This window comes from Sebastes umbrosus, chromosome 16, assembly GCF_015220745.1.
Source record: "Sebastes umbrosus isolate fSebUmb1 chromosome 16, fSebUmb1.pri, whole genome shotgun sequence".
NCBI lineage: Eukaryota > Metazoa > Chordata > Actinopteri > Perciformes > Sebastidae > Sebastes > Sebastes umbrosus.
In genome coordinates, this window is record NC_051284.1 from 27,965,574 (window position 1) to 27,990,538 (window position 24,965).

A 24,965-nucleotide genomic window follows, 5' to 3' on the forward strand; every position below is an offset into this window, starting at 1 on the left:
TTTACACTGCGGTCTTACATACAAAATATGCTATGTACTGCAGTCACATTTATAAAAGCCTGGAGAGGGTTCGCCATAAATGATTTTTTTAAAACCATTCAACAAATGTCATTCACAATACTTTCTCATTATTTACAAAAAAAACAGCAACTGCTAAATTATACATATTAACAAACTACTTCCTCAGTATATATAATGCCACTATACAAAGAGAGACAGAAAGAAAGAGAGGGTCGTTTTTACAATGGCCTTATTCCGACGCTTTAACCTGCGTATTAAAGCATTTTAAATACATGTTAATGCTGCCAGTGTTTGAGAGAACAACTCTACTTGTATTGTAAATATTAGGAAGATTTTCCAGTAAGTAATCACACTTTATAAATATGTATTTGCTGTACACTTCCATCAGTTAACACAGAGATTAATAAGCTGAAATAAGGCCACTGTAAAGTTAAAGTGTTACCCGATAAAGTTTGAGGCTTGGGAAGCGGGGCGAGATAGAGGGAGGTGCTTTTAATTTGACGTGTTTATCGTGGGTTCGGTGGCTCGATGGCGGACGTACAGGGTTCCTACACATTTCCCTTTGCAAACTTCCACACTACCTCGCAGATATTTTGAGCAGCTCGGGGGCCACTTCACACCCCGGCAGCTCTGAATGATGGCGAGAGGTAATCATGTGGAAAATCGGAACTTTTAGGACCCGGGGAGTCCTGTAATGCAGCATCAGTACAGTGCACACAGTTATGTTCATGTTTACCAACAGAGCTTTGGTGGGTCAAAAGATTTAACCTCAGTGAGCCCAGCTTTCTCTGGACAGGGTGAAGGTTTAAATTGTGCTCTTAAGTTTTGATTTCTCTGGTGGGGTTGGGAAGGCTGGGACACTCCTCTCTACTGCAGCTTGTTCAGGAAAAAAAGGTGCATTTTTACATAAACAATTGTGGGATTTTTAAACACCAGACACAACCACACAGGACTTTTCAGTTACGCCGTTTTCTGATGATCTGAACTTAGCAATCAAGATCACTCAAAGCCATACGGGCACATGTTTTTCCACATAGCGTAGCAAAATAAAAGCCATTGATCACAAGTTGGAGTTCTGCTAGTTTGCATTCATCACAACTTAACTTAAAGGTAACCTGTGGAGTTTTAGATCAATGTTTTGATGGAAACGAGCGGGACAACTTAAGTTAGTGGAGGAAGTACCTTTCTGCCCAGGCTGAAGAATACATGGATGCATAATAAGACCTGGATACGGCGCCGCTGCTCAGCCTTGCTTCTAATTTTTTATTCTTTTCCAGAAATTGAGCGCACATGGGAGAAGTTTGCCCTCAGGACTTTCTGCCAGATATCTCCTTATGGTACGTGTCCACAGGATCTGTCCTTTCCACGCTTCCCATTCATTCTCTATGTAAGCAGCCGTGCAATGCATTCTGGTAGCGTGGCGGCGCGATTCGAGAGACCGAGAGACGGAGCGCCACGACGGCCGTTCCTCATTTGCATAAAGTTGAGATCAAGTCTACTTTATGCAAAGTCCGACGCGACTCGCCGCCTCTCGAAACTCCCGAGAATCTTTTAAAATAAACGTCGTCGATCTAAAATAAAGACAGATTCAGCAACTGCATGACTTATTTCTCACCTCAAATGTTTTCAGAAACACATTTCAGTGAACTATTCTCGTGAAATAAGAGAAGAAAGTTTCCAAACGAGCCTCAATGTTGTTTCTGGTTTGAAAGCTGGGAGCAGCAGCACACGGAGGGAAAGCGTTCGTCCAATCAGGTGCTGAGTGTGTTGTGTCTACTGGCAGCCCACTAGGCGTCCAATGCTGGGAAGCGGCGCGTGCCCTCGCGATAAAAAAGCCCCGGTGGACACGTATCATTAGGTTTAGGCAACAAGGATTTAGGAAAAGATCATAGTTTGCATTAAATAACTACATTTCTGGCACTACTAGCCAATCACAGACAGCCGGGAATGAGTTTTGCACCAGACGATGCGCCCGGCGAGTTGTTGGGAAGTGTAAATATATTTGCGGTTCATTATGTAACTGTAGCGGGCCGGATGTCAGATCTCTTTGATTTCATTAGAATTAGGCTACATAATGGTTATGGTTATCATGACTGGATAAAGATCCACAGCACACGCTGCTGTTTTATTGGGCATCAACCTCGCGTTTACGCACGTATTGTCAATAAAAAATAGACCTGAAGCGTAAATAAACGCTTCAGTTCAGGTTGCGGTTACGTGAGACACAGGTGAGATGGAGCCGTGCAGACAGCTGCTGACCAGATTAAAATGAGAGCATATCTGTAGAGTAAAAAACACTTCTGACACCCTCCAGTTTAGACACACACGGGATGGACGGGAATGATTGAAAGGTCTTTTTTTTTACCGTGTTGCCAACAGTCTGCGGAAAAAATAACGCATCCGACCTCCACAGGACACCTTTAACACAGCTGCGAAACGGCTGAAAACTATCAGGAAACAGTCAAATAATGCCGATATCTGAAAGTACGTACAGGAACGTAAGAGTAAAACTAAACTCCAATCCAAAAATATTAAAGGTCCCATATCGTGCTCATTTTCAGGTTCATACTTGTATTTTGTGTTTCTACTAGAACATGTTTACATGCTGTAATGTTCAAAAAACCCTTTATTTTCCTCATACTGTCTGCCTGAATATACCTGTATTCACCCTCTGTCTGAAACGCTCCGTTTTAGTGCATTTCAACGGAATTGCGTTGCTAGGCAACAGTTTGGGTATGTTTACTTCCTGTCAGCTGATGTTATTTACATACACTGCAACAGGAAATAAACTGGGTCACATTTAGAATGTTTACGTTTAAAACCGTGTGATGATCTATATATTGTATATTTGTGACATCACAAATGGAAAGAAATCCTAACGGCTCGTTTTAAACGCACAGTTTCTGAATACGGGCTGAGTGTATTTCTCCATATTTTGAGCGTTTTGATAGTTTAACAATATTTATATAGCACTTAACCCTGCTTTATAATATAAAAGACATGAAAATCTCACTTTTTACGATATGGGACCTTTAAAAGCTGAACATGATTTCTTTCTCGTCACCTGCACGACGACACAATCCGAGCCGTGACAGGTTGGCTGTGGCTCCTATAGAGCAGGACATTATATTTATCATGATCAAGGTTAATGTAATGAATAATCATGATTTAGATTTTAGGTCATATTGTCCAGCCCCCCCTCATAGAGGTCTAATTTAGTCCCACCTTCACAGGTGTTAACAAAACTAAAAGGAGAGTGAGGGAGATGTCAGTCAAGCAGCGTCTGGAGACGCCCACACACCTGAAAAGACGTCCAATCAGCCAAAAATAAATGAAAACGCCTGCGTGGGAGGACCAGGGGTCAAAGGTGTTGAATAACTGTTGAAACTGCAACTTTTTCTTCCTCCCTATTCCTAATCACTTCAGATGCTTTGAGACTTTGCAGACCTGTGTAGAAACCCAGCGTGAGGCAGCAGATTTGGGTCAAATAGTATTTACAGATAATAGAGTTTGTTTTTCATCACTTAAAATAGATGAGACTGGCCACACAGGACGACCAAATCAAATAAATAGTTTAGTTTCAAAGATTAATCAAACCGTGGAGGTAAAAAAACAAACATCTAAGATGGATGCGTAAACACTATCGGACCCAGGATCTGCTCGTCTGAACCATCAAGCAGAAAAAAAGATCATGGTTTGCGACGCTCTGGGCAGGCCACATCGTTCTCAGTACATCTTCGACAAGACACGGCAGCTCTTACACGTTGTGACCCCGTGACCTCTCAGTCACTGTGCTGCAGCGTTAACCACTGAAGCGCCCCGTCGGCCCGGGGCCAGAGAGGGGACTGATGACAGCAGGGACTGCTGGGACTCACAAACCGCCCCCAGTGAGCTCCAGTTTACAGATTTACCTTGGCTGCACAGACAGTATTTCATTTTACATTCATTTACAAAAGAAAAAAAAGAAAAAAGGAAAAAAAACAACAACAATCTTCATTCTTTGTGAGATTATTACTACAGTACATTTGAATCAGCCGTAGAACGGATTCTTATATGAAGAGTTTCTTTGCGAAATGAGATCTCTGCTTCGTGTGAAATTAAATAAAACTTGCAACAGAAGATGACAGCAGTTACACTGAATAATGTCACAGATGAATGTGTGTTTTTTTAAACGGGAAGAGAGCATTGTGGAATTAAACATTTCTCCTACAGAAAATCATATATATGTTGGCTGATCTCAGAGCTGCTCCTGTTAAAGTGAGAGTGCTGCTGATGCTGCGTAGGACGCTTCAGGCATTACAGTGACAGAAGCACTTCACCTATTTGGATGATGGGTCATGTGACTGCTCAGGTTACGTTGCTCGCCTCTCTCTCGTCTCCATCAGCTCAGGGTCACATTTTTTACTCCAAACAATTGTTCACTTTTGTTTTAAAGCTGCTTGGAGCACCACATGAGGGTTTATTAAAGGACCAGTGTGTAGGATTTAGTGGCATCTAGAAGTGAGGTTGCAGATTGCAACCAATTTCCCCCCCAAGAGTGTCGGAGAACTACGATAACCTTCAGGTAACGTAAAAATGTTAAACTCTCACTCACTGGTTTGTCCGTTCTGGACTACTGTAGAAACATGGCGGTGCAACATGGCGGACTTTGTGAAGAGGACCCGCTCCCTATGTAGATATGAAGCTCATTCTAAGCTAACGATTCTTATTCTCAGGTGATTATCCACTATAAAAAAACATAATTATTCATCTTATAATCCATTTCTACTAATAGATCCCCCTAAATCCTACACACTGGTACCTTTTCTGCCCAGGCTGAAGAATACATGGATGTATAATAAGACCTGGATACCACACCACCAATCAGCTTTTTTTCCCAGTGGCCAATCGTGGTATTGCAACAGAAAATCCCCCTATAGCCCAAAAAAGCATTTTTCCCATAGACCACCATTGTAAAAGAGACATCTGTAAAACTGTTGACAGGACACCTGGAACTGCAAACAAGGTCAATTATGACTCTTTCTATTAAGACCCTTTGATCCATGAAGGTTTTATATTCATAATACTTTCCCTCGAGCCGAGAAAAGCGATTTAAACATCTGTGACGTCATCACAATGTAAAGTTTATGGGAGGATCGGGAACTTGTGGACGGGGCCGAAATATGACTGTGCATATTCAGCGGGTCGCCTACCCCAGAAGTAAACCTGGAAGCAAGAAAACTTTTTTGTCGATACGCATTTTTGCCAATGATTTCCCACTATTCCACTGATCTGCACGGTCATGATATTGTAATATTGGTAGTAATGTGCCAAGAAACATCTGTGACATCATCACAATGTAAAGTCTATGGGCCGAGCGGGAGAAACACTACTGTGCATATTCAGTTGGGCCGCAAACACCAGAAGTAAACCCAGAAGCTAGAAAACTTTTTTGGCGTAGGTGAGCAGTTCTCATTGGACTGAATAGGCTCCATCTTGGGGTCCGGTATCCAGTTCTTATTATACATCCATGGAAGACTATTTATTGCCTTCCTCTGGGCCACAGAGCTTCCCAAAATGTTCCCTCCCAACAGGATTTGTGAAATTGAATAGCACCTCCAAATGATGGTTGGTTACCTGCCAAACAGACTGGCAGTGCAGACAAACATAAAGTCAAAACAACTTCTGCAACCCTGAGAAGAAGCCGAGCGAGGAGGACAGCTGTTACAAAACAGAAATAACATTTGATGCAACTCTTAAAGGATTTTTTTTTGTGGGAGGTTTTTCTTGCAATTTGTAATCACAAAAAGTGGACAAACTGACCAACTGCAGACCAGATTTTCTCCCTTTCAGCTGATGATTTGATGGTTATTTTCCACCATTAAGTCTCTGCAGATGTGACAGCTTAAGCTTCAAAACCTAAACCAGACATGATGACTTAAAGACGTTGCTCTAATGGAGAAAAGAGCAAAAAAAAAAAAAACAAGAACCTGATAATGAAGAGTAAGAGTGAAGTGCTTTGATTCCCGCATGAACCGAGTTGACTCCTTAACACTCGCTGGGGTCGCTGAGTGGAGTTGTGAGCTCATCCGGCTCTCTATAATTACAGAATGTCAACTTTGTTCATGCTTTCTGCTCTGACCTTTTCCACAGTGCTAAAAGTGTGCCCTTTAACCAGACGGTGAGCAGTTCTAGTATGCTGAACACATGTGAGAGCCTGGAACTAAATGCAACGCATTCTTTAGGGCAGAATGTGAGTTATTAAAATGTTCTATTACTGTACTTTTCCGAGGGCGGCAAGTTAATAACTTTGAGGCAAGAGGAAATATATTTTCTATATCGGTGCGTGCCTTCGCCTTCAGTCAAGAAACCTGCAGGTGTTATATATGCAACTTTCGGTTTGCAAAGATGACCATTATAGTCTAATTCAAGCCGGCTCTGATGCTCAGTGCTGAAGGAGAAAAGGCAAGAAAGACAGATCTGACACCTCGATGCTTTAACCAAACAGAAAATGACTTCCTGTTTCAAACTAGCAGCCTGTTTTTATGTCTTGTGTTTGCTTTGTGTTTTTTCATTCTGTGTTTTTCCTCATTCTCTCCCAAGTTGACAAAAAGAAGTAATGTTTCTTTAAAAATGGACCAGTGATTTCAGATAAGGACTGCGGAAAGAAAGCAAGTAGAGCAGATATAAAAGGAAGGGGAGAATAGAAGAAAGGAGCGGCTTAAAGCAACCTCACACGTGGAGTAAGCCCGAGAGACCAGGCAACAAGATAATTTCAAGAAGCAATTTTAAGAAAAAAAAAGTGATGAATGCTCTCCTTTTTTTTTGTTTGAATCAATACCCGAGGTCTTCCACGAGATGTGGCCAATTCAAAAGTCCCATTTAACAAAAAGGTGCAAATACGCTGACACTTGCATTGTGGCTGCTCGCTCTGTTAACGTACAGTATGTGTGTGCTTAGTGTTCAGAGTTGTCGGCCCGGTGCAGTTTACACGTCGGCGTTAGAAGCTCCACTGTAGCTGCATCAATATGAACACAAATGTCACTGTGGCAGGGGCTAATTGGGCAGAAGTAGATAGCTCAGGGACTCGGAACAATCGCCATCGAACGGCGGGGCGAGAGCAACAGGATTTCTTGCATTGTGTGGGAGGGCGGGGGGGACGGCATGCGTTGCATTTGGAGACACTGGAGCGGCAATTAGAGGCTATGGATTTCGCCAACGATCAGAGGATGCTGAACCGTTGCCCGGTGCTCCCCTCACGCAGATCAGCCTAATCACTTCAGTCAATCAGAGTCAGACGATCTATAGGAAGCCTGTTTCACATGAGCTCGAGGCCGCAGCGCTGCCAAAAGGGACAATCGTTAAACACCAGAGGGATATTTCTCGCCACCGACTGTTTTTTTGCTGTTTGTGCGAGAGCCATGCGTGCACACCTGCGTGTGCTGAGCCGTTGGCTTTCGCTGCAACTGAAGGAGTAAATTAGCTGGAAAGGTTTCAATCGGCGCTGGCTTACGATCCAGCCAGCCAGCCGGCGTGGATGAGATGTTGCCGCGGTCTTGTTTTGTACTCGGCCGGCGCTGCCAGAGAGGCTGCAAAGGTGGTTGGCTCGGCAGCCAGATGGCCGCAGAGACTGAGAGAGACGGAGAGAGACAAAGCTCCAGACAGGCCACAGAGAAGAAAGCGGCAGAAGACACAGAGGCCGATTAGAAATGTCACAGACTCTTTAGATGGGCATTGGCTGCACGGCCAGCCTCCTACAGCGGATCCTCATTACAGGAAGACTGAACATGCTGTTAGCTTGCTCGGAGGCCAAACTGTACAGGGCTCCGGTGACAGTAGCCCTCAGTGCTGAGCTGTGAACATGACAGCAGGCGACAATGGGCTACAAATGGGTAACAAATAGGGCCTGGGAAGGTGGGTTTTTTGGAAGTGTGTGTGTGTGTGTGTGTGTGTGTGTGTGTGTTTTGTGTGTGCATGTGCAGCCGAACGCGTCCAGTTTGTTCCTGCCTTTCAAAATAAAACAATACAAAAACAAATAACTTAAGTAAAACAAAAACATTAAGGGTTGCAAAGTCTCCGGATTTCTCAAAAACTACGAGACGAGGATCTCTTCTAGCAGCAAGCCGCGGCCGCCTCGACTCTAACGAGGCGGTGTCGACAAATGTAAAATGTTTTGTTTTTTTTCGAGGGGGGGAAAGGGGTGAAGTCAGCACCCGCTCTGTCCCTCCCTCCCTCCCTCCCTCCCTCCCTCCACTGCTCCCCCCTCTTTGTGTCCAGTCATTCAGTTTGTGGGGACTCTTAGTTCCCGTAGGAGGAGAGGGAGGGGAAGCCCGCTGAGGGCTCCAGTCCGCCGGACGACTCGGGCCCCTCACCAAAAATGTTCCAGTCCTGCGTCCCAGCATGCACCTCTCCCTGCCATAGCGGAGCTAGCGGGAGTCTCTGAAGGAGGGGGGGAGCTGATGGGAGAGCATTGGGTGGTGGGGTGGTAGAGGAGGACAGGGGGGGCGTGGTCAGATACAGGTGGAGGGCTGTGCGGTGGGCTGCTGTTTGCGGTTCCTCAGGCCTCCGGACTTCTCCTTGTAGCCCACGCACATCTGCTGAGAGACGTCCACCAGCGCACTGGCCACTGCCAGACCTGCACAGACACACAGACATATCACAGTTAGGAGAATAGATGTACATGCTATCAATTTCTTATTTTGTGATCTAGACCAGGGGTCAGCAACCTTTACTATCAAAAGAGACATTTTAGGCAAAACAAAAAATTAAAAATCTGTCTGGAGCTGCAAACATTTGAGCATTGTGATGAAGGTTACACAGTTTATCTTAAACAGCATTTACTAAGATACAGTTTTCTAGTGAGGAAAAATATAAAAACTGTGAAGTCCAAAGAGAAAAGTCAAAATATTTATACTAAATATTTCAGACATATATTTTTGCTTTCCAGAACCTTTATGGAGCTGTATTATGACTTTTTGCAACTATTGAATGAGCTATTGAATCTTAATTTAAAGCCCTCCCGTGTCTTTCACTGATTCACATCTCTACTGCGCTTTTATTTCCTTTCAATATGAGCCGATTGATACTCCAGTAACCATTAGCTCACTGCAGATGAGATACAGACCCATTACATACTGTAGTTTCTATCAGCCAGAGAACACTGAAAGGTTTATTTCTACTGTAAAATGTCCCACTCACTATTATAGTCACAATCCTATCAAAATATAGACGTGAGGGATTCAGACCAAAAATGTTTGATTATGTTATGCATTTACGGCTGATAGATCATTATCAGATTTTTGAAACATTGACATTTTGATATCGGTAGAAGCCTAAAAAATCCAGTAACAGCTGAGCTCTGCATTAACCCTATGAGACCCACAATAGACCCGTTTTTGTCTTTTTTAGGGGGATACAAGGGGTGTTTAGGGGGAGATAGCAGGTCAACAGCAGATGTCACATAGATGTAGTGTACATCATCTGAGAGCTGGGAGCTTGTTACACAGATTCTGTGCTAAATTTAACCATTTTTTACCATTCAAGCATTGATTAAAAATGATCAATAATCCCTCCAAAACACCACATTAAGACACCAAGACCTCGAGGAACACCATAGAAGAAGCCATGCTGTGATTTGGGGTCAAAAACTTTTTGACATTTGGAGATTTCTGCAAGAATTGCATTTTTCGGTGATTGGATGGCGAGCAGAAACCCCCTTATTGTCTTATCTACCTAAGAAAGCCATCCATCCTCCCCTATTAATGTAATTCCAAGACTGTTTAGTGACCCCAGTGTGCAGAAATGTTCAAATACACCATTTTAGAATGTTTTTTTGCCCCAAACTGCATGTGATTATCGTAAAATGGGCATGTCTGTAAAGGGGAGACTCGTGGGTACCCATTGAACCCATTTTCATTCACATATCTTGAGGTCAGAGGTCAAGGGACCCCTGTGAAAATGGCCATGCCAGTGTTTCCTCGCCAACATTTTATAACTTCACTGAAACGGTGTTTCTTGTCTATTAATCTTTACTTTTATACTCCTGTTTTATTGCTTTAATTAAAGTACTTTGTGTTTGAAAGATGCTACACAAATAAACCAGCCTCTCCTACAGTATAAGCACCTCCTCCACTTCTTTTTTTGCAAGGCATTGTGGGATAATAATGTCCATCAACAGCACATTTATGACTTTGTGATATAAACTTCCCAATATAAACACTACGTACACAAAGCTCATTTAGAGTTAGTGTAAGATTGGGATACAGCTACGCCAACACACACACACACACACACACATCCACATGCACAGGTGGTGAGATCACAGAGTGGCAGTGCAGGCAATCATTTACCTCTACCACACTTCATTAACATTTATTAATACTCTCTGAGCCATGAAATTCCAATAAACTCCATTTATCTCCAATGATGGATGCATTTTCCTCACCGATGAAATACAAGTGGCCAACAGCGAAATACAAATTCCCACGGGAGAGAAGCCGAGGCGGGGATCACATCCGACAAGTCTGATAGTCTTCAGCGAAACAGGCTGCAACTATTAGCTTGTTTGTTGATGTAAAAGTGGCTGCAGGATGGTTCAAAGCACTCAAATGAGGCTCAGATACAAATCAGAGCTGGTCTACGGAGCTGACCTCCTGTTGGCTGTTTGGAGGATAAGGAAAGCGGCCATTTTTGAACGAGCTTAACTGTAAACAGATGTGCTGTGTGAGGTCGTGACAGCAGCCCGCGGATTCAAAACGAACGCGGACAGATGGGAAGCAAGTTAAAAGCGTTTTAACAGGGGACCCTCGCAGGCATGAGGAGATGGTAGGAACACGACTTAACATGGTCTCAACAAAAGCTGCCCGAGGGAAAGCTCCGCTGAGAGCCGAGGCGGGTTTTGTTATGACAAAAGGACTATGTGGTAATTAATAGGGGCCTGGGGCACACTGATGGTCTGGGGACTGCAACTGTGGGAGGCAAAGAGGCTGTAAAACACAGAAGAGAGGGGGAAAAAAAGACAGCAAAGGAATCAAGTTTGAGTCCTTGAAGAAGACAGAAAAGAAGAAGAAATAACTTGTAAGAAAAAGGCAAGTGAAGTGCTTAGTCCTGGGTCCTATCAGACTGTCTTGGAAAGAAAGATAAGGGAAACAGATGAAGGACGGATGGGAATGTAAAGAGAGCGAGTGACACAGCAGAGGATGAAAGCAAGACATGGGCTCAATTCTCAGCGCTATCAGAAAGAGGGAGGAAGAGAAAGAACGGGGGGAAGAGAGAGCACAGGGAAATGCAAGAAAAAGACACCAGACTGCACTTTAAACCCAGAACTCACAGACGAGAAGGAAGAGAGGAGGAAAATAAAAAGAACTCGAGAGTTGCAGAACGCTTCTGAGCGCAGAGAAGACAACATGCAGACGGAAAGATGATGACGGGAGGAAACAGATGAGAGAGAAAGCAACAAACAGGCTGCAGCCTTCATTTCACCACACAGGACTGAGAAGACAGAATGAGGGAAACACACAGAGAGCAAAGAGAGAGCGCTGCAGCACTGAATAACTAAACTAGGGCTGTCAATCGATAAAAACATTTAATCGTGATTAATCACATGATTGTCTGTAGTTGCGATTAATCGTAAATTAATCACACATTTTCTTCTGTTAAAAATGTACATTAAAGGGAGATTTGTCAAGTATTTAATGCTCTAATCAAAAGCTTAATTTCCCTTGATACTAGTCCAGGGGTCGCTGAGGATCACCAGTCCGAGGTGTTATTTCTATCCTCCCTCATTTTATGTAAGAGGATTTCACTGTCGGGGAAAAGAAAAATAACTTTTTGTTCTGTTTGCTCTGGAGGAAACTCCTTCTGTTTGGTTTTACAAAAAAGAGAGAGAGACATTTCTGTGAAGTTAATCTTATGTCTAAATGTAATGTGCAGCGTAGAGACTGACAGAAACTGCAAATACTTGTTCTAAGATATTATATGTAAGACCATGTCCCTGCTTTATGCATGGCTGAATTAATGCGTTGGCCCCGGGGCAAAAATTGGCATTCGGGCCCCCTCTGACCTCCCAACTCCCGGGTGTATGAACCACGTAGCCTCCAAGTTCCCATTAGTGCAAACAGCAGAATATACTGTAGGTGGCAGCTTCATTATCCCCACAGACCCAGAGACCAACCAGTACTCCTGTACCACCTGGCCACAGGTTTTCCGTTAAGGTAATTTTATTTAAAACAACTTTTTCTAGGGATTTGCATAACGCCAGCACACCCTCTGTAACAGAGGAACTTTACAAGGAACTTCCATTTTGTGTAGATTTTGGTGGTCGCTGTGTAGGGTTTCCAAGCACCAGAGTCCCTTTAGAAAACCTCTCATTTTACTGCAGCAGGGTCTGGCAGTCTGCCCCATGCAGTCCTTGTTCTGGTTCTCCCCATGTCTCCCTTCCCCCTCCAGCGTGCCCAGCAATAAAGGCACCGGCGGAGCAGCAAGGCAAAGCTCTGTACCTGGCTGGAGGAGGAGCCGCTACTTTTCAGGCATTTTTCAGATTTTTTTTTGACATTTTTCAGATTATTTTCCGACATTTTTTGGATTTTTAAAAATAAATTTCAGACATTTTTCAGATTTTTTAAAAACATTTTTTGGACATTTTTCGGCCTTTTTTCCAACATTTTTACAAAGAAATTCAGATTTTTTTCCAACATTTTTCGGATTTCTTTCTTTTTTTTCTTTTTCTTTTTTTTATACATTTTTCGGACACGGAGGCTGGAGGAGCAGCCGCTACTTTTCAGGCATTTTTTTCTGATTTTTTTTTTGACATTTTTCTGATTTTTTATCGACATTTTTCTGATTTTTAAAAAAAACATTTTTCGGAAATTTTTTTCAGAAATGTTTCGGACATTTTTCAGATTTTCTTTTTAAAAATTTTCGGATTTTCCCTTTTTTTTTTTTTTTCCTACATTTTTCGGACAAGGGGGCTCGAGGAGGAGCCGTTACTTTTCAGGCATTTTTTTCAGATTTCTTTTTTTGACATTTCTTTTTTTGACATTTTTCAAATTTTTTCCAACATTTTTTGGATTTAAAAAAAAATTTCAGAATTTTTGTAAACAGTATTTGGACATTTTTCAGCCTTTTTTCCCAACATTTTTCAAAAAAAATTCAGATTTTTTTCAGACATTTTTTGGAGTTTCTCTCTTTTTTTTTTTTGACATTTTTCGGACATGGAGACTGGAGGAGGAGCCTTTACTTTTCAGGCATTTTTCAGATTTTTTTTTGTGCCATTTTTCAGATTTTTTATCAACATTTTTTGGATTTAAAAAAAAAAAAAATTCTGACATTTTTCAGATTTAAAAAAAAACATTTTTCGGACATTTTTTTCAGAAATGTTTCGGACATTTTTCAGATTTTGTTTTTTTAAATTTTTCGGATTTTCCCTTTTTTTTTTTTTTTTTTTTTACATTTTTCGGACAAGGGGGCTCGAGGAGGAGCCGCTACTTTTCAGGCATTTTTTTCAGATTTATTTTTTTGACATTTTTCAGATTTTTTCCAAAATTGTTTGGATTTAAAAAAAAACATTTTTTGGACATTTTTTTCGGCCTTTTTTGGACATTTATCAGACATTTTCAGATCCCACCGGAGCTTTGACTGTAGGACGAAGGCGGCAGCGAAGCCGGATCTGGGTCTCTCTGCCGCAGACAGGAGTTTCTGGTGAAGCTGCATAATTTTGCACGGAATCCGACCCAGTGGTATCGATAACATATAGAGGCATCAGTATTAAATTGAGACTGTTTCATAACCAGTTAAAAAATCCTTATAGTAACTTTAAGTAATAATTCAGGATCCACCTTAGATGCAATTCATTAATTTGCCATAGAGGTCTGGTGCCCAGTGGTCCATTTTGTCTGGTTTATAGACCAGCCTTGACTAAGCTGGCTGCATCTGTTTTTCTTACCGTCTTGGCCTTTGAGTTCATTTTTTTGAATCCCCAAAACAGTGTTTTTTGTGAATAGCTCTCCAGGGTCGATGACTCTGAAAACGCTGCTCTCACATTCTAACAGGGATGAGAAAAATAAAGCTTCTCCAAAACAATGACAACGCCCCGGCTCACAGCGCTCAGACAAGTACAGGCAGGAAGCCAACTTCCCGTCAGCTCCAACTCTCTCTGAGATCCCTCATTGTTAATGCCAAAATATGTGATGACAATACAGGTGTTGATATGCATTTATGTTTCTGTTAGCAGATGACTTCACCGGCACAGAATACTGATTTGATTGATGGACTGCTGCGGCAACACAGAAATTACTGTTTACATACCTGGTTAAGAGGTGGCACTTAAGAGCCACAATCAAATCACTGTGATTTATATTTATAGTCGTTTACCAGACAGCAGAAACAGATAAATACATGATGTGAATGAGGACAACTAAATCGTGTGTTCAGCTATGTTGAAATCGCTCTGATTGGCTGTTGGCTGTTCTACCGTCAGCTGTAGTCTTTGCGGTGTGTTCGAGTGCAACATCTTGGCCAAGACATAGACGACGTGAGGCGGCCTTCATTGCTGCTAGTTCTTTGATGTCGGGTTGGTTGGTGTCTGGGCCTTTAGACCCAGCGCTCCACCAGCCCGCTGAGACTCCCAGCGCTGGGGTTTCCGCTGGGAAAATTTAAGTTGCTACAGCTAACTGCTATCTTATATCTGAAGGTCTGTCTCCTGAAGCTGCTCCTTTCATTTCTGCAACTTTCAATTCCAATAAAGAAACGTGCACGGACCATACAGTCCCGGCTAGTGGCACAGTAAACACAATATAGGCCGACGCCACATGTGAAGATTACAATATAGCAGTGTTATTTTGACCAGCTCTAAGGACTCATTTTGCGTATCCTTGCCCAGCTGTTAGTTAGTAGTTGGCTTTTTTTTATATAACTGATGACTGTAAAGTTAGACTGTATGGACCCAGTAGCCTTCCCCCTTTGTTTGTTTGGAGCATGTGGCCAGGTATTACACATCGCACCTTTAACCAGAAGAAAACACATTTAACAAGCGGAGACTCAGAAGAGCATCCAGGATGTAACACAGTTTTGTTGTTTGGGAAGAATAAAGGGGTTCGCTTTTTTTTAGAGACCTGAAATCTCCAGTGTGGACAGAAGTCATCTGCGGATGTAAACAGTGTTTTCAGTTTTACCACCTTACCGCGGACATGGTGTAACACTCTGAAGGAAAACAACAAAAGCTGAATAAATGAGAAGGAAGTGAAACCAGCCAAAAGAGCATAAAAGAACTTCATAAGACGGAGGAAGGAAGGTGGATCAAGGGGAGGCGGTGTTAAAAAAGTGAACAACAATCAAACAAAGACAGATGACGTGAGGAAGGAACACAAGCGAAAGGATCCGGCGGCTGCGTCTTACCAGACTGTCCTGGAGGAGGGATGCCGCCGGTGCCCCTGGGTAACCGCACGAAGATGGAGAGCACGGCGGCTTTGTTGCCAAAGCAAGGCTCGAGGGCGATGGGCTTTGGGACGGACTGCGGAGACGAAAACAGAAAAAGAAAAAGAAAATTACACATCACAAGCTCTCCCAAATCCTGGTGAACACACGCCATTTTCAAAGACGCGGATAACAGAGGCTTTGCTGTTACTGTTCTTGTTTGTGTCAGCGACATGTACGGCAACCAGGAAGAAAATAACTAGAGATACACGGACTGATCTGCGGGCACAAATTGGATTCCCCCACCCTCCCAAATTCCCCCACTGCGCACAAATTCATGACAATGCCGCCTGTGTGCAGCGCGGGGCCGCGACTGGATATCGAGTGGCGGGCCCCGGGAGCGCAGATTTGTGTCGGTGGTGCACTCCTGACGCTGCAGGCTGCCTCACACACACCTGACTCAATATCTCCTGTTTATCAGCAACTCATCCATATGTGGGGGATGAGTTTCCCGCCTGTTAACACTGGCCGGATCTGCTGCCACTCGCCTCGTACAATATTCATGGGTTTACCCTGACGGAGGATATGGAGAACGCCGCGACATCAAGCGCATACAGATAGCTTCCCTATCTCGTCCTCGCCATCCATCTCTCACTCTCTATTTCAAATTCCTGAGCCGGACAGGAAACTGGGCCATGGCATGGTTTCACACACTCCTGACATTGCCTCTCACACACATACATACACACACACACCGAACACAAGTTCAATCCCTTCCCACGCCGGTCTTTATACTCTGGAGAGTTGAGCTTAACGCCCCAAGTGGCAATGCCGCAGGAGAGTGACACACACATTCCTCACACACACACACAGTTTTCACACTCACATGCAACTGTATACACACACACACTTTTCGCCTTCTCACACACAGATTCGTCACAGCTGGTCTCACACATACACACATACAGAGTGTAAGTGTACACATGGGAAGCGGGGCAGTAATGATATTCAGGCTCTGACCCATTTTACACAATTATTCTCTGCTCCGTCTCTCCGAGGCTTACCTTTCATACCAGCAGGATACACAGGCTGTCACACAGGTAGCTGGGGAAGTGGCATAAAGACCTGGATGCCTCTGTATGTGTGCGTATATGTGTATTTGGATTCAGATCAGCTGATGTTGTAACAGAGGGGGATTCTGTATGTGTTTATGCCATTACAGATGTGTGTCTGCCTGGTTTTAACATTTTATCCTCTGTTATTTGCACTGTACGTGTGTTAGTGGATGAATAAACCCTTTTCAGACGTGCTGTTCACTCAGTAAATGTGCTGGTAATGTCCGTCTCATGTATGAATAAGCCAGCAAAATCAGTTTTCTGTAAAAGCCACGACCGCAATCTTACTGGAGTTGGACATTTTAACATTTCTATAACACATCTTGTGTTAAAAATGTACAGCTGTGCCTTCTGAGGCTGGAATTATGGCTCTCAGAAGATGCACGAAGCCGTCTCTGTGGGTCTACGCAGCAAAGGGTGTTATGGGTAACTGTGGGGTCGCAGCAACGAAGAAGAAGAAATATGTAAATGTATATTTGAATATACAGAAGGTCTTTTTTTCTTTTACATTCAAAGCTTCTATTGAGGTTTACGAATGAAGGTTTGAATGTCTGTCGTCATATTTTATGACTTCATGACCTTTTTATTGTGGTTATATAAATGCAATTTATGGTGCTATGAGACTGTTGCTAGCCTGCCCTGTTAATACAGGTGGCTCTCTTTGTGTGCGGCAAGCGGGAAAGCAAACCGTTTTTGACCGCAGTATGAATGTTGTTTTTGAAAGGCTAAATACCAACAAATATGGATTGAAGCAGAATATTTTGTTGGAAATAAACATTTTGTGAATCTTGGATATGATTACGTCTATTTTTTGGACTTTGCAACGGAAAGGAGTTTACGGAAATGTTTGGATCTCACGAGTCGGGTAGCTGTCACTGGAATCTAATTCTACAAATAATATAATACTAATAATATTAGTGTAGCCTGATCTTTATCTGCAACTGTGCAGCAATATTGGGTTTAAACAGAATGAATAAACATGCAAAAAAAAGGGTCTTTGAAAGTTAACATAATAATAATTTGTTTAACGCCACTAATTTCTTTAATGCATTAACGCAACTTGCGATTTTAGGGTTATAGTGGGCTCATATGAAACTAGAAAACCGAATGAATCCATCGGTACCAACCATGTCATACTAGGTTGTTGCGAAGGAGGCTAAATAACGTTCCAAACTTACACTAACTTTTGGGGAGGAAAAACTGGCATGGTCATTTTCAAAGGGGTCCCTTGACCTCTGACCTCCAGGTATGTGAATGAAAATGGGTTCTTTGGGTACCCACGAGTCTCCCCTTTACAGACATGCCCACTGTATGATATCCACATGCAGTTTGGGGCAAGTCATAGTCAAGTCAGCACACTGACACACTGACAGCTGGTGTTGCCTGTTGGGCTGTGTGCTTTATTTGTTTCTTTTCCTCCTGCATGCAAGAGGAAACCAAACAGTAACTTGGAAAACCACAATAAGCATCTGTTTCCCTACATTTTCCAATTTCATTAATGCAGACTGCTTACAGTATGAACACCCAGCATAAAGCTTTAGGCAACATACAGCATGTGAGGAATTAAGATAGTCGTGATCTAACGTCTCATCAGTTCTGGGTCTGCGTGGACGTCGTCAGATTATATACAACCGTCTGATAAGTGACTAAATTGATGACAGCGTTTATTAGGGATGATTAGATGTGTAAAGCAGCCGCTCTAGCCGCTCCATCTGTAATGGTAACGTCATTTTAAAAAAAGCTGTTAAGGGATAATTATGTAAAGAATACACATGTTTGAAAGACCAAAAAGCCAATTACTTTAACAGATAATAAAGCCAGCTTGTCTGAAAGGGACTCACAGTACATATTGTAATTTCAATATGACAGCCTGTCTGAATGTGTGTATATTGTTCTCTGCCGCTGAGGACTCACTGTGTTCATGTGTCTTTGGACAGAGAAGGTTATTAAGAGGTTGTGTATGCTTTGCGTGTATGCCTCTGAGCTTGCAGCAATTTCTCAGCCGCGCTCACATGCATGTAGCGTTACATCCCCCACCCAAGAAGTGACAGGGGGGAACAGTTCAGATCAGACAAATGTGCTCGTAGAGGGGCGGACTGGAACCACTGCAGTCAAACCGGCAGCAGCATCAACAACTAATAGGAAAAATGACGAATACTCCTGACACATGTTTGGATACCGGAGTTATGCACAGCACCTCAACTCTGACACGCTGGATCCGTGACAATAAATCATTAACACGGTGCTTTGACTTTGAGAAATGAGCATGATTAATGTAAACAAACTAAGCGGGTCGGGGTCACCGCGTTGTTTTATATCCTCTCCATCTTCAACTCCTTGATTATCTGTCTTCTCTTGTCAAGTCAAGTTTATTTAAAGAGGCTGAAATTAAGACAAGTTTGTCCCAAAGGGCTTTACGATCTGTACAGCATCCATCCTGAGACTCAGACAGACGCATATTAAATAAAAACAGAGCGTTGTCTTCCATTAAATGCTTTCCATTTAAGAAAATAACATTTCCTTTCACTCCCTCTCTCTTTCATTTGTCTTTCCTATATTGCCTCTTTTGGAGGTGCGACTTTAATATCAACGTTAATTCTAAAAGAAACGTTAATGACGGTTAATTATGTATTCAAAATATAGTATTTATAATAATTGGCATAAACAAACAAGACCGTTGCCGAGAAGATTGGCAGCGTCAAACAACCAGCCATTACACACGGATGTATTTATCCTCCTTAGCAAAGTAAATAGAAAAAAAAATACAGAATGATAACAAGCCAGTGAGGACGAGTCGTTCCAGAAAAGTGAGGGACAGGTTTCTATGAAAAAAAATGTGGTTTTAATTATGACAAACACTAGAAGCAACAACACCACTGATGTGAGAGAGACGCTGCAAATCATCTTACCTCAAATAAACAGCATGAAGGTATTAAAAATAATTTGACTGTGACGTTCATCACAGTTTTATCTCATCGTGTGGGTTTGTCTCACATGAACTGCTTGCTTGAAGGTCTTAATAGTGGGACACAAAGAGATATACAACCTTTCAAAGTTACAATCCTTACAGTAATAATCTCAAAGATTTTCATTTAAATAATGTCTGTTAAAGTCACTATATATCGTATATAAGTGACTGTTTTATAAAAATAACTTTTTTTGTGAGCTCATAAGTTTCTTAGAAATAAGTCATTCAGAATGAAAACATCCTAAAAAACAAATAATCAACTAAAGAAATCTCAGTCGACAAAGACCAAAACGATGGAGTAGTTGACTTATCGACTAAGAGGAGGCAGCTCTAATGACATACTGTACATACTCTAGGTTCCCATTGAATCCCACACAAGAAAGGCGGACTCCACCACTAATGTAAACTACTATATAGTATGGAGAGGCTATTACAGAACGCAAATAATACTTCGAATGGCTATTGCTGGAAAAAGACCGTCCATAAATTGTACCAAACATTCGGTTTAATAAAATGAACTTCTGTTTTATATTTAAACTGTCAAGACAGAAGAAAATAGCAAAGAGAGAAGAAATACTCTAATTAAAAAAGTGTTTAATTCTTTCTTTAATTTAGTCAACTTAAAATCACAGTAAAATTAATTAATTATAGTCAAAGAGGCTCGGGTCCCACTCCGGAAACACTTTAGAGACGCTTCTTTAACACTCACGAGAGAGGTGGGAGTGAACCAGATAAAAGTCTCCTAATTAAATACTAAAGAGAGCAAATTTGCAGTTTTGTTTTCCATTTGATAACAGTAAAAGACAACATTGTCCCTCAGGGCGACGAAACATTAATATCACTTACAGCTTTTGTGTGTGATAAATGAGTAATGACTCAATAACTAGAAGAGACACTCAGTGTAAGGATCATTTCTTTCCATTTTCAAAATCACGGCGCTAGAACATCATTATATGCAAGCTTACATGGATTGCTGAGAAATGGGAATAAAAACACTGACAGCTATTCCAATGCAGCATTAAGGTGGTGCAATATCACACTTGGCTAATTTTGCTCCTCGATCTCTCTTGGTACTGTACAAAGAGAGATGAAACAATTATTTTGGCCTTGCCAGAAGCGATCCAACCAGGCGTGGTTTGCTCCAGTCCACAGGCCTGTTTTTGCCTCGGGCGAAAATGTATTTCTCATCCATTGTGCTTGGAAAAATGAGGGCTGATAACCTGAACACATCTGTACTCTATGTGTTAAAAAATAAATAAATAAATAAAAGAAGACTGGCAGCTTTTAATTTCACAGCTTAGGGCTGCCGTTAAGACTCGTCTGCCAAGTCCAATTTCCACTGCAGCAGCTGCAGGGTGCTCTTAGGTTCTCGCTTGTTTACGTGCTTGTCTCTCATTTTTCTAACACACCCGCATCTCATATTCAAACCGGAGAGGGAATAGGCACTGCAAAATACATTTTGGAAGCGCTCGCTGTCAGACTGATGTGGGATGTGACAGCGGGATGATTTTGATTTCAACTCGTTTCGTAATCGATTCCACTGAGTGTTCGTCAGTGCGACTATTGCATCCAATGTACAACCTCAATTTCAACCCGACAAGCAAGGTGCTTCGCTTTCCATATTTTTGCCGAAAACAAAAACAGTGTGCCCTTAAAAAAAAAACATTATCTCCTTCAACACACTTTATTTTGTCCTGGAAATTAAGGGGGGGAAAACAAAACAAAACACCTTGAAAAATTCAATTATCCATCCTTTTAAACTCTTTGTGCATGTGTTTTTTTGGGGGGGGTTTTGTGCCTAAGATGTTCCCCAAAGGTAGTGTGTCTTTTCCCGCGGTCTTCTTCAGAGGCTGCGTGTTAATAACATTCCCCAGCAGATGCCTTTGTTTTATAGCGCTGAAGCCCTCCCCTGCCCAACCTCCCCCACCGGCACCACTCAGGAGAGTTATCTAGACTGGCCAGGCAGAGCGGCGAAAGGTTTTGTTAAATTACCTCCAGTAATTAGCCCAGCACGTGGGATAGCTGCTGAGCCCACACACACACACACACACACACACACACACAGACGCAGGCTGATGTGGGCATACACTGCGGCTGCATGCTGCTACGCTTTCATCCGCTGCATTCATCTCTACTTTAGCAGCAGCTGGGGATGACTTTCCCCCCGCCAGCGACGAGAGCGAGTCAAACTCCCTGTTGCTATGACTCACCAGGTACAGCCACTTCCACTGAGCCCACTTTGATGAGTTTTCAGCCGGTTTTCTGTTTGCAAAAGAAATGTTTTGTCAGCCTGTGATAATAAACGCCATATTGCAACGTATTTATGCTAAACACTGCAGGAAAAGTGAAGACACGCAAGATAAGTTTAAGTGAACTTTTTCTCAATGAATTTGAATTTTGGTTTTCGATCTGAAACACGGCGAGGAAATCTGCCGTGAAATGGATCCGATAGAGTGCAGCGCTACAAACTACTGCGAGTTAACAATGGCCACGCCCACAACACATTGGTCAGTGCCCTTTGGCATCGGAAACCGACGCACAGGGGACCCCTCTTGTGTTAATTCTGGATGGACCAGGGACGGCGTGTCACTATACGTTACATGCATAGTGTCCTTTCAAAATAAACTTCCGTTTTCACAGGAAGTTAGGTTTAGGCAACACAAACACTTGGTTAGAGTTGAGAAACGGCCGTGGTTGACGTTAACTTCACTGACTAGCAACTCACATGACTGACGATACTAACGACTCACGTGACTCTCAGGACTGACGATACTAACGACTCACGTGACTCTCAGGACTGACGATACTAACGACTCACGTGACTCTCAGGACTGACGATACTAACGACTCACGTGACTCACAGGACTGAAGATACCAACCACTCACTTGACTCACGGTACTACCGACTCAAGTGACTGATTATACCAATGACTCACGTGACTGACGATACTAACGACTCACTGGACTGATGATGCTAACGACTCACGAGATTCAAGGGACTGACGATACAAACGACTCTTGGGCTGACGATACTAACGACTCACGTGACTCACAGGACTGACGATACCGACAAGTCACGTGACTAAAGACTGACATGAAAAAATAAGTCAACGGGACACAAACACCGGTCGGTTGAAAGTCTTGTGTTTGTTTGACCCATCCACCTCCCCCTCCCACCTGCCCTTAGCGGACTTAGGCTATTAATACTACGACACTTGCTCTGACCGTCGAATAACGTCGCGGGTGGCTTTACATTGGAGTTAGTTGAAAGACCTATTCGTCACATGCTGTTGCTAAAGGGTGCATCCGTGCGTACGAGTTCGGAATGAGAACGGGTTATCCTCCAACATCTTTAATTCACTTCAGTAGCTGCTATAACCTAAACTCCAAACACGACTCAGTAGGAGAACTGAAGCAGCAGACTCTTTGTGGAAAAAGAAGACAAGACTAAGTAAAATGTGTTAGAAAATGTGTAACTTCTGCCCGATTAAGAGAAGTTTATAGACTCTGATTACTGTAAACAACCGAAAACACCCTTTAGCCCTGCCTCGTCTTTTTCTCACCTCGAGTGCTTCTGTTTGAACTGTTAGTTGAAGTGAAAATTATTCATGAAAGCCGAGTCACCAGTAGCTGAAACGTCCTTTAAAGGTGACAAATCGTGCTCATTTTCAGCTTCATACTTGTGTTTGGGGTTTCTAGTACAACATGTTTACACGCTTTAATGTTTAAAAATCTTCTCAGTTTTAGCGCCTGTCTCTTTAAGACTCCCTCCTGAAAAAACCTAGTTAGCTTTGATTGGCTTGAGAGAAAAATATGGTGCACCTTTGCAAAAGGAATTTAATTTAAAAGTCATTTAAAATCGTGATTAAAAGACAATCACAAAGCGTGTGACCTGATTCTGTAGATAACATGAAGCATACTTTGTTTTATGTGTTGTTGTCCTTGTTTTAAAGTATTTGTATCCTGTTTTAATGTATCTCAGTGTCTTTTGTGTCTTTTGTCATTACACCTGCCCAGGGACTGAATTTGAAAATTAGCCAAGATGGCTAAACTGGCATATTAAATAATAAAATAAATAAATAAATAAATAAATAAACAAACAAACAAACAAACAAATAAATAAAAAATAAATAAGCTGTGATATATTCTGTTGAACCGTCAAGTGACATAGGAAGGGGAGCCATATCTGAACGGCTTGTTGAAGCCCACAAAAAACTGACTGGGTCGTCTTATTTCACAGTTTGCGGGTTGGTAGCAACTCCAGATACCCAAATGTCTGTAAAATAAGCACTGAAAAAGAGAGTTTTTCATGATATGTCCCCTTTAAAGTTCTGAGGCATACAGCACACGATAACTGCAAACATTTCAAAAACAAATCTTCGACATCCGTCTCTCCAGGTAACCGGGAGATAACACTATTATTTCTCATGAAAGATGCCATAAATAACATCACAAACAAATTAACTTCTAGATATAAATAAAACTTCAGACGTCAAAGGTATAATTGTGTTACGCCTCTTCTCATCTCTACATCATCATATGGAAAATATTCAGAAGAGAATCTGCCGTCTGCTGTCACCTCCAGTTTGCTGCATGCCTCCTTCTCAGGCATCTCAACAAAATGGTGAGTCAGTCTGTTAAAACACAAGTCTTTACCATATACTTATCTATCACAAATGAGCATCCCTCTGCTGATTTGACCTGGCAATCAGTGACTTTAAGATTAGCACATTTGGTATAGAAATCAGCTGTATGCTTGTAGGTTAATGCTATATACAATGAGTGGAGGTATAGATAACAGTGAACCACAATCATGTTAGATAAACCAGAGCTGTTTCTTCGCTGCCCCCCTTTTTTTTTTTGCATCAAATGTCCCGATTTTCTCGTCCCACGGTACCTATAAATAAAAGCAGAGCAGAAGGCGTCACAAAGGTAATCATCTGCCCGTGATGCCGGGGCCGCAAGCTCCATTTGGCAGAAGCCGAGTGAATATATCTCATCGGCGGAGCAAGTTTGGACTTCCCACCGAGGCTATAAACAACTTTAATGATCTTCAGCTCGCTGTGAGGCGCCCGGGCCCCCCCGTATACTCCGATCGGGTCTTAATGCACTACTGTAGCATCCTGATAAAACAGCACGGAAACAAGGGGAAGGAACCTGCTCCGAGTCGCTCAATCTGAGCCGGGGAGGAGATAGGATAGCGAGCGAGCGCTCACCGTTCGGGCCGGTGAAGGCAGAGAAAGCTGAGGAGGAAGATCTAAATTGGATCTCTGCTGCTTCTGGGATGCTCCTGCCCTGACGGAGAGGAAGAGAGCAGGCCGGGAAGAATGGAAGAAAAGAGGAGTAGAGGTGCGAGAAGAAAAGGTAAAGCAGAGACGGAGGAGGAGGAGGAGGTGGAGGGCACCTGATTTCCACGGCAAGTTGCATCTTTTCACACACGCCAACATGCAGAGGTGCACAAACACACACAA

General features: G+C 42.5%; 1 protein-coding gene across 2 annotated transcripts in view; it reads right to left on the reverse strand.

The window, feature by feature from the left end:
• Positions 1-8,510: 8,510 nt before the first annotated feature.
• Positions 8,511-24,965, reverse strand: part of atrn (attractin) — a 170,147-nt gene continuing 153,692 nt past the window's right edge. For both annotated transcript variants that reach the window (XM_037796501.1, XM_037796499.1), the window contains exons 28-29: positions 15,394-15,508; positions 8,511-8,635 (exon numbers count right to left, since the gene is read on the reverse strand). In XM_037796501.1, coding sequence (XP_037652429.1) covers positions 8,511-8,635; positions 15,394-15,508 — 240 coding nt within the window. The remainder of the gene's footprint in view (positions 8,636-15,393; positions 15,509-24,965) is intronic.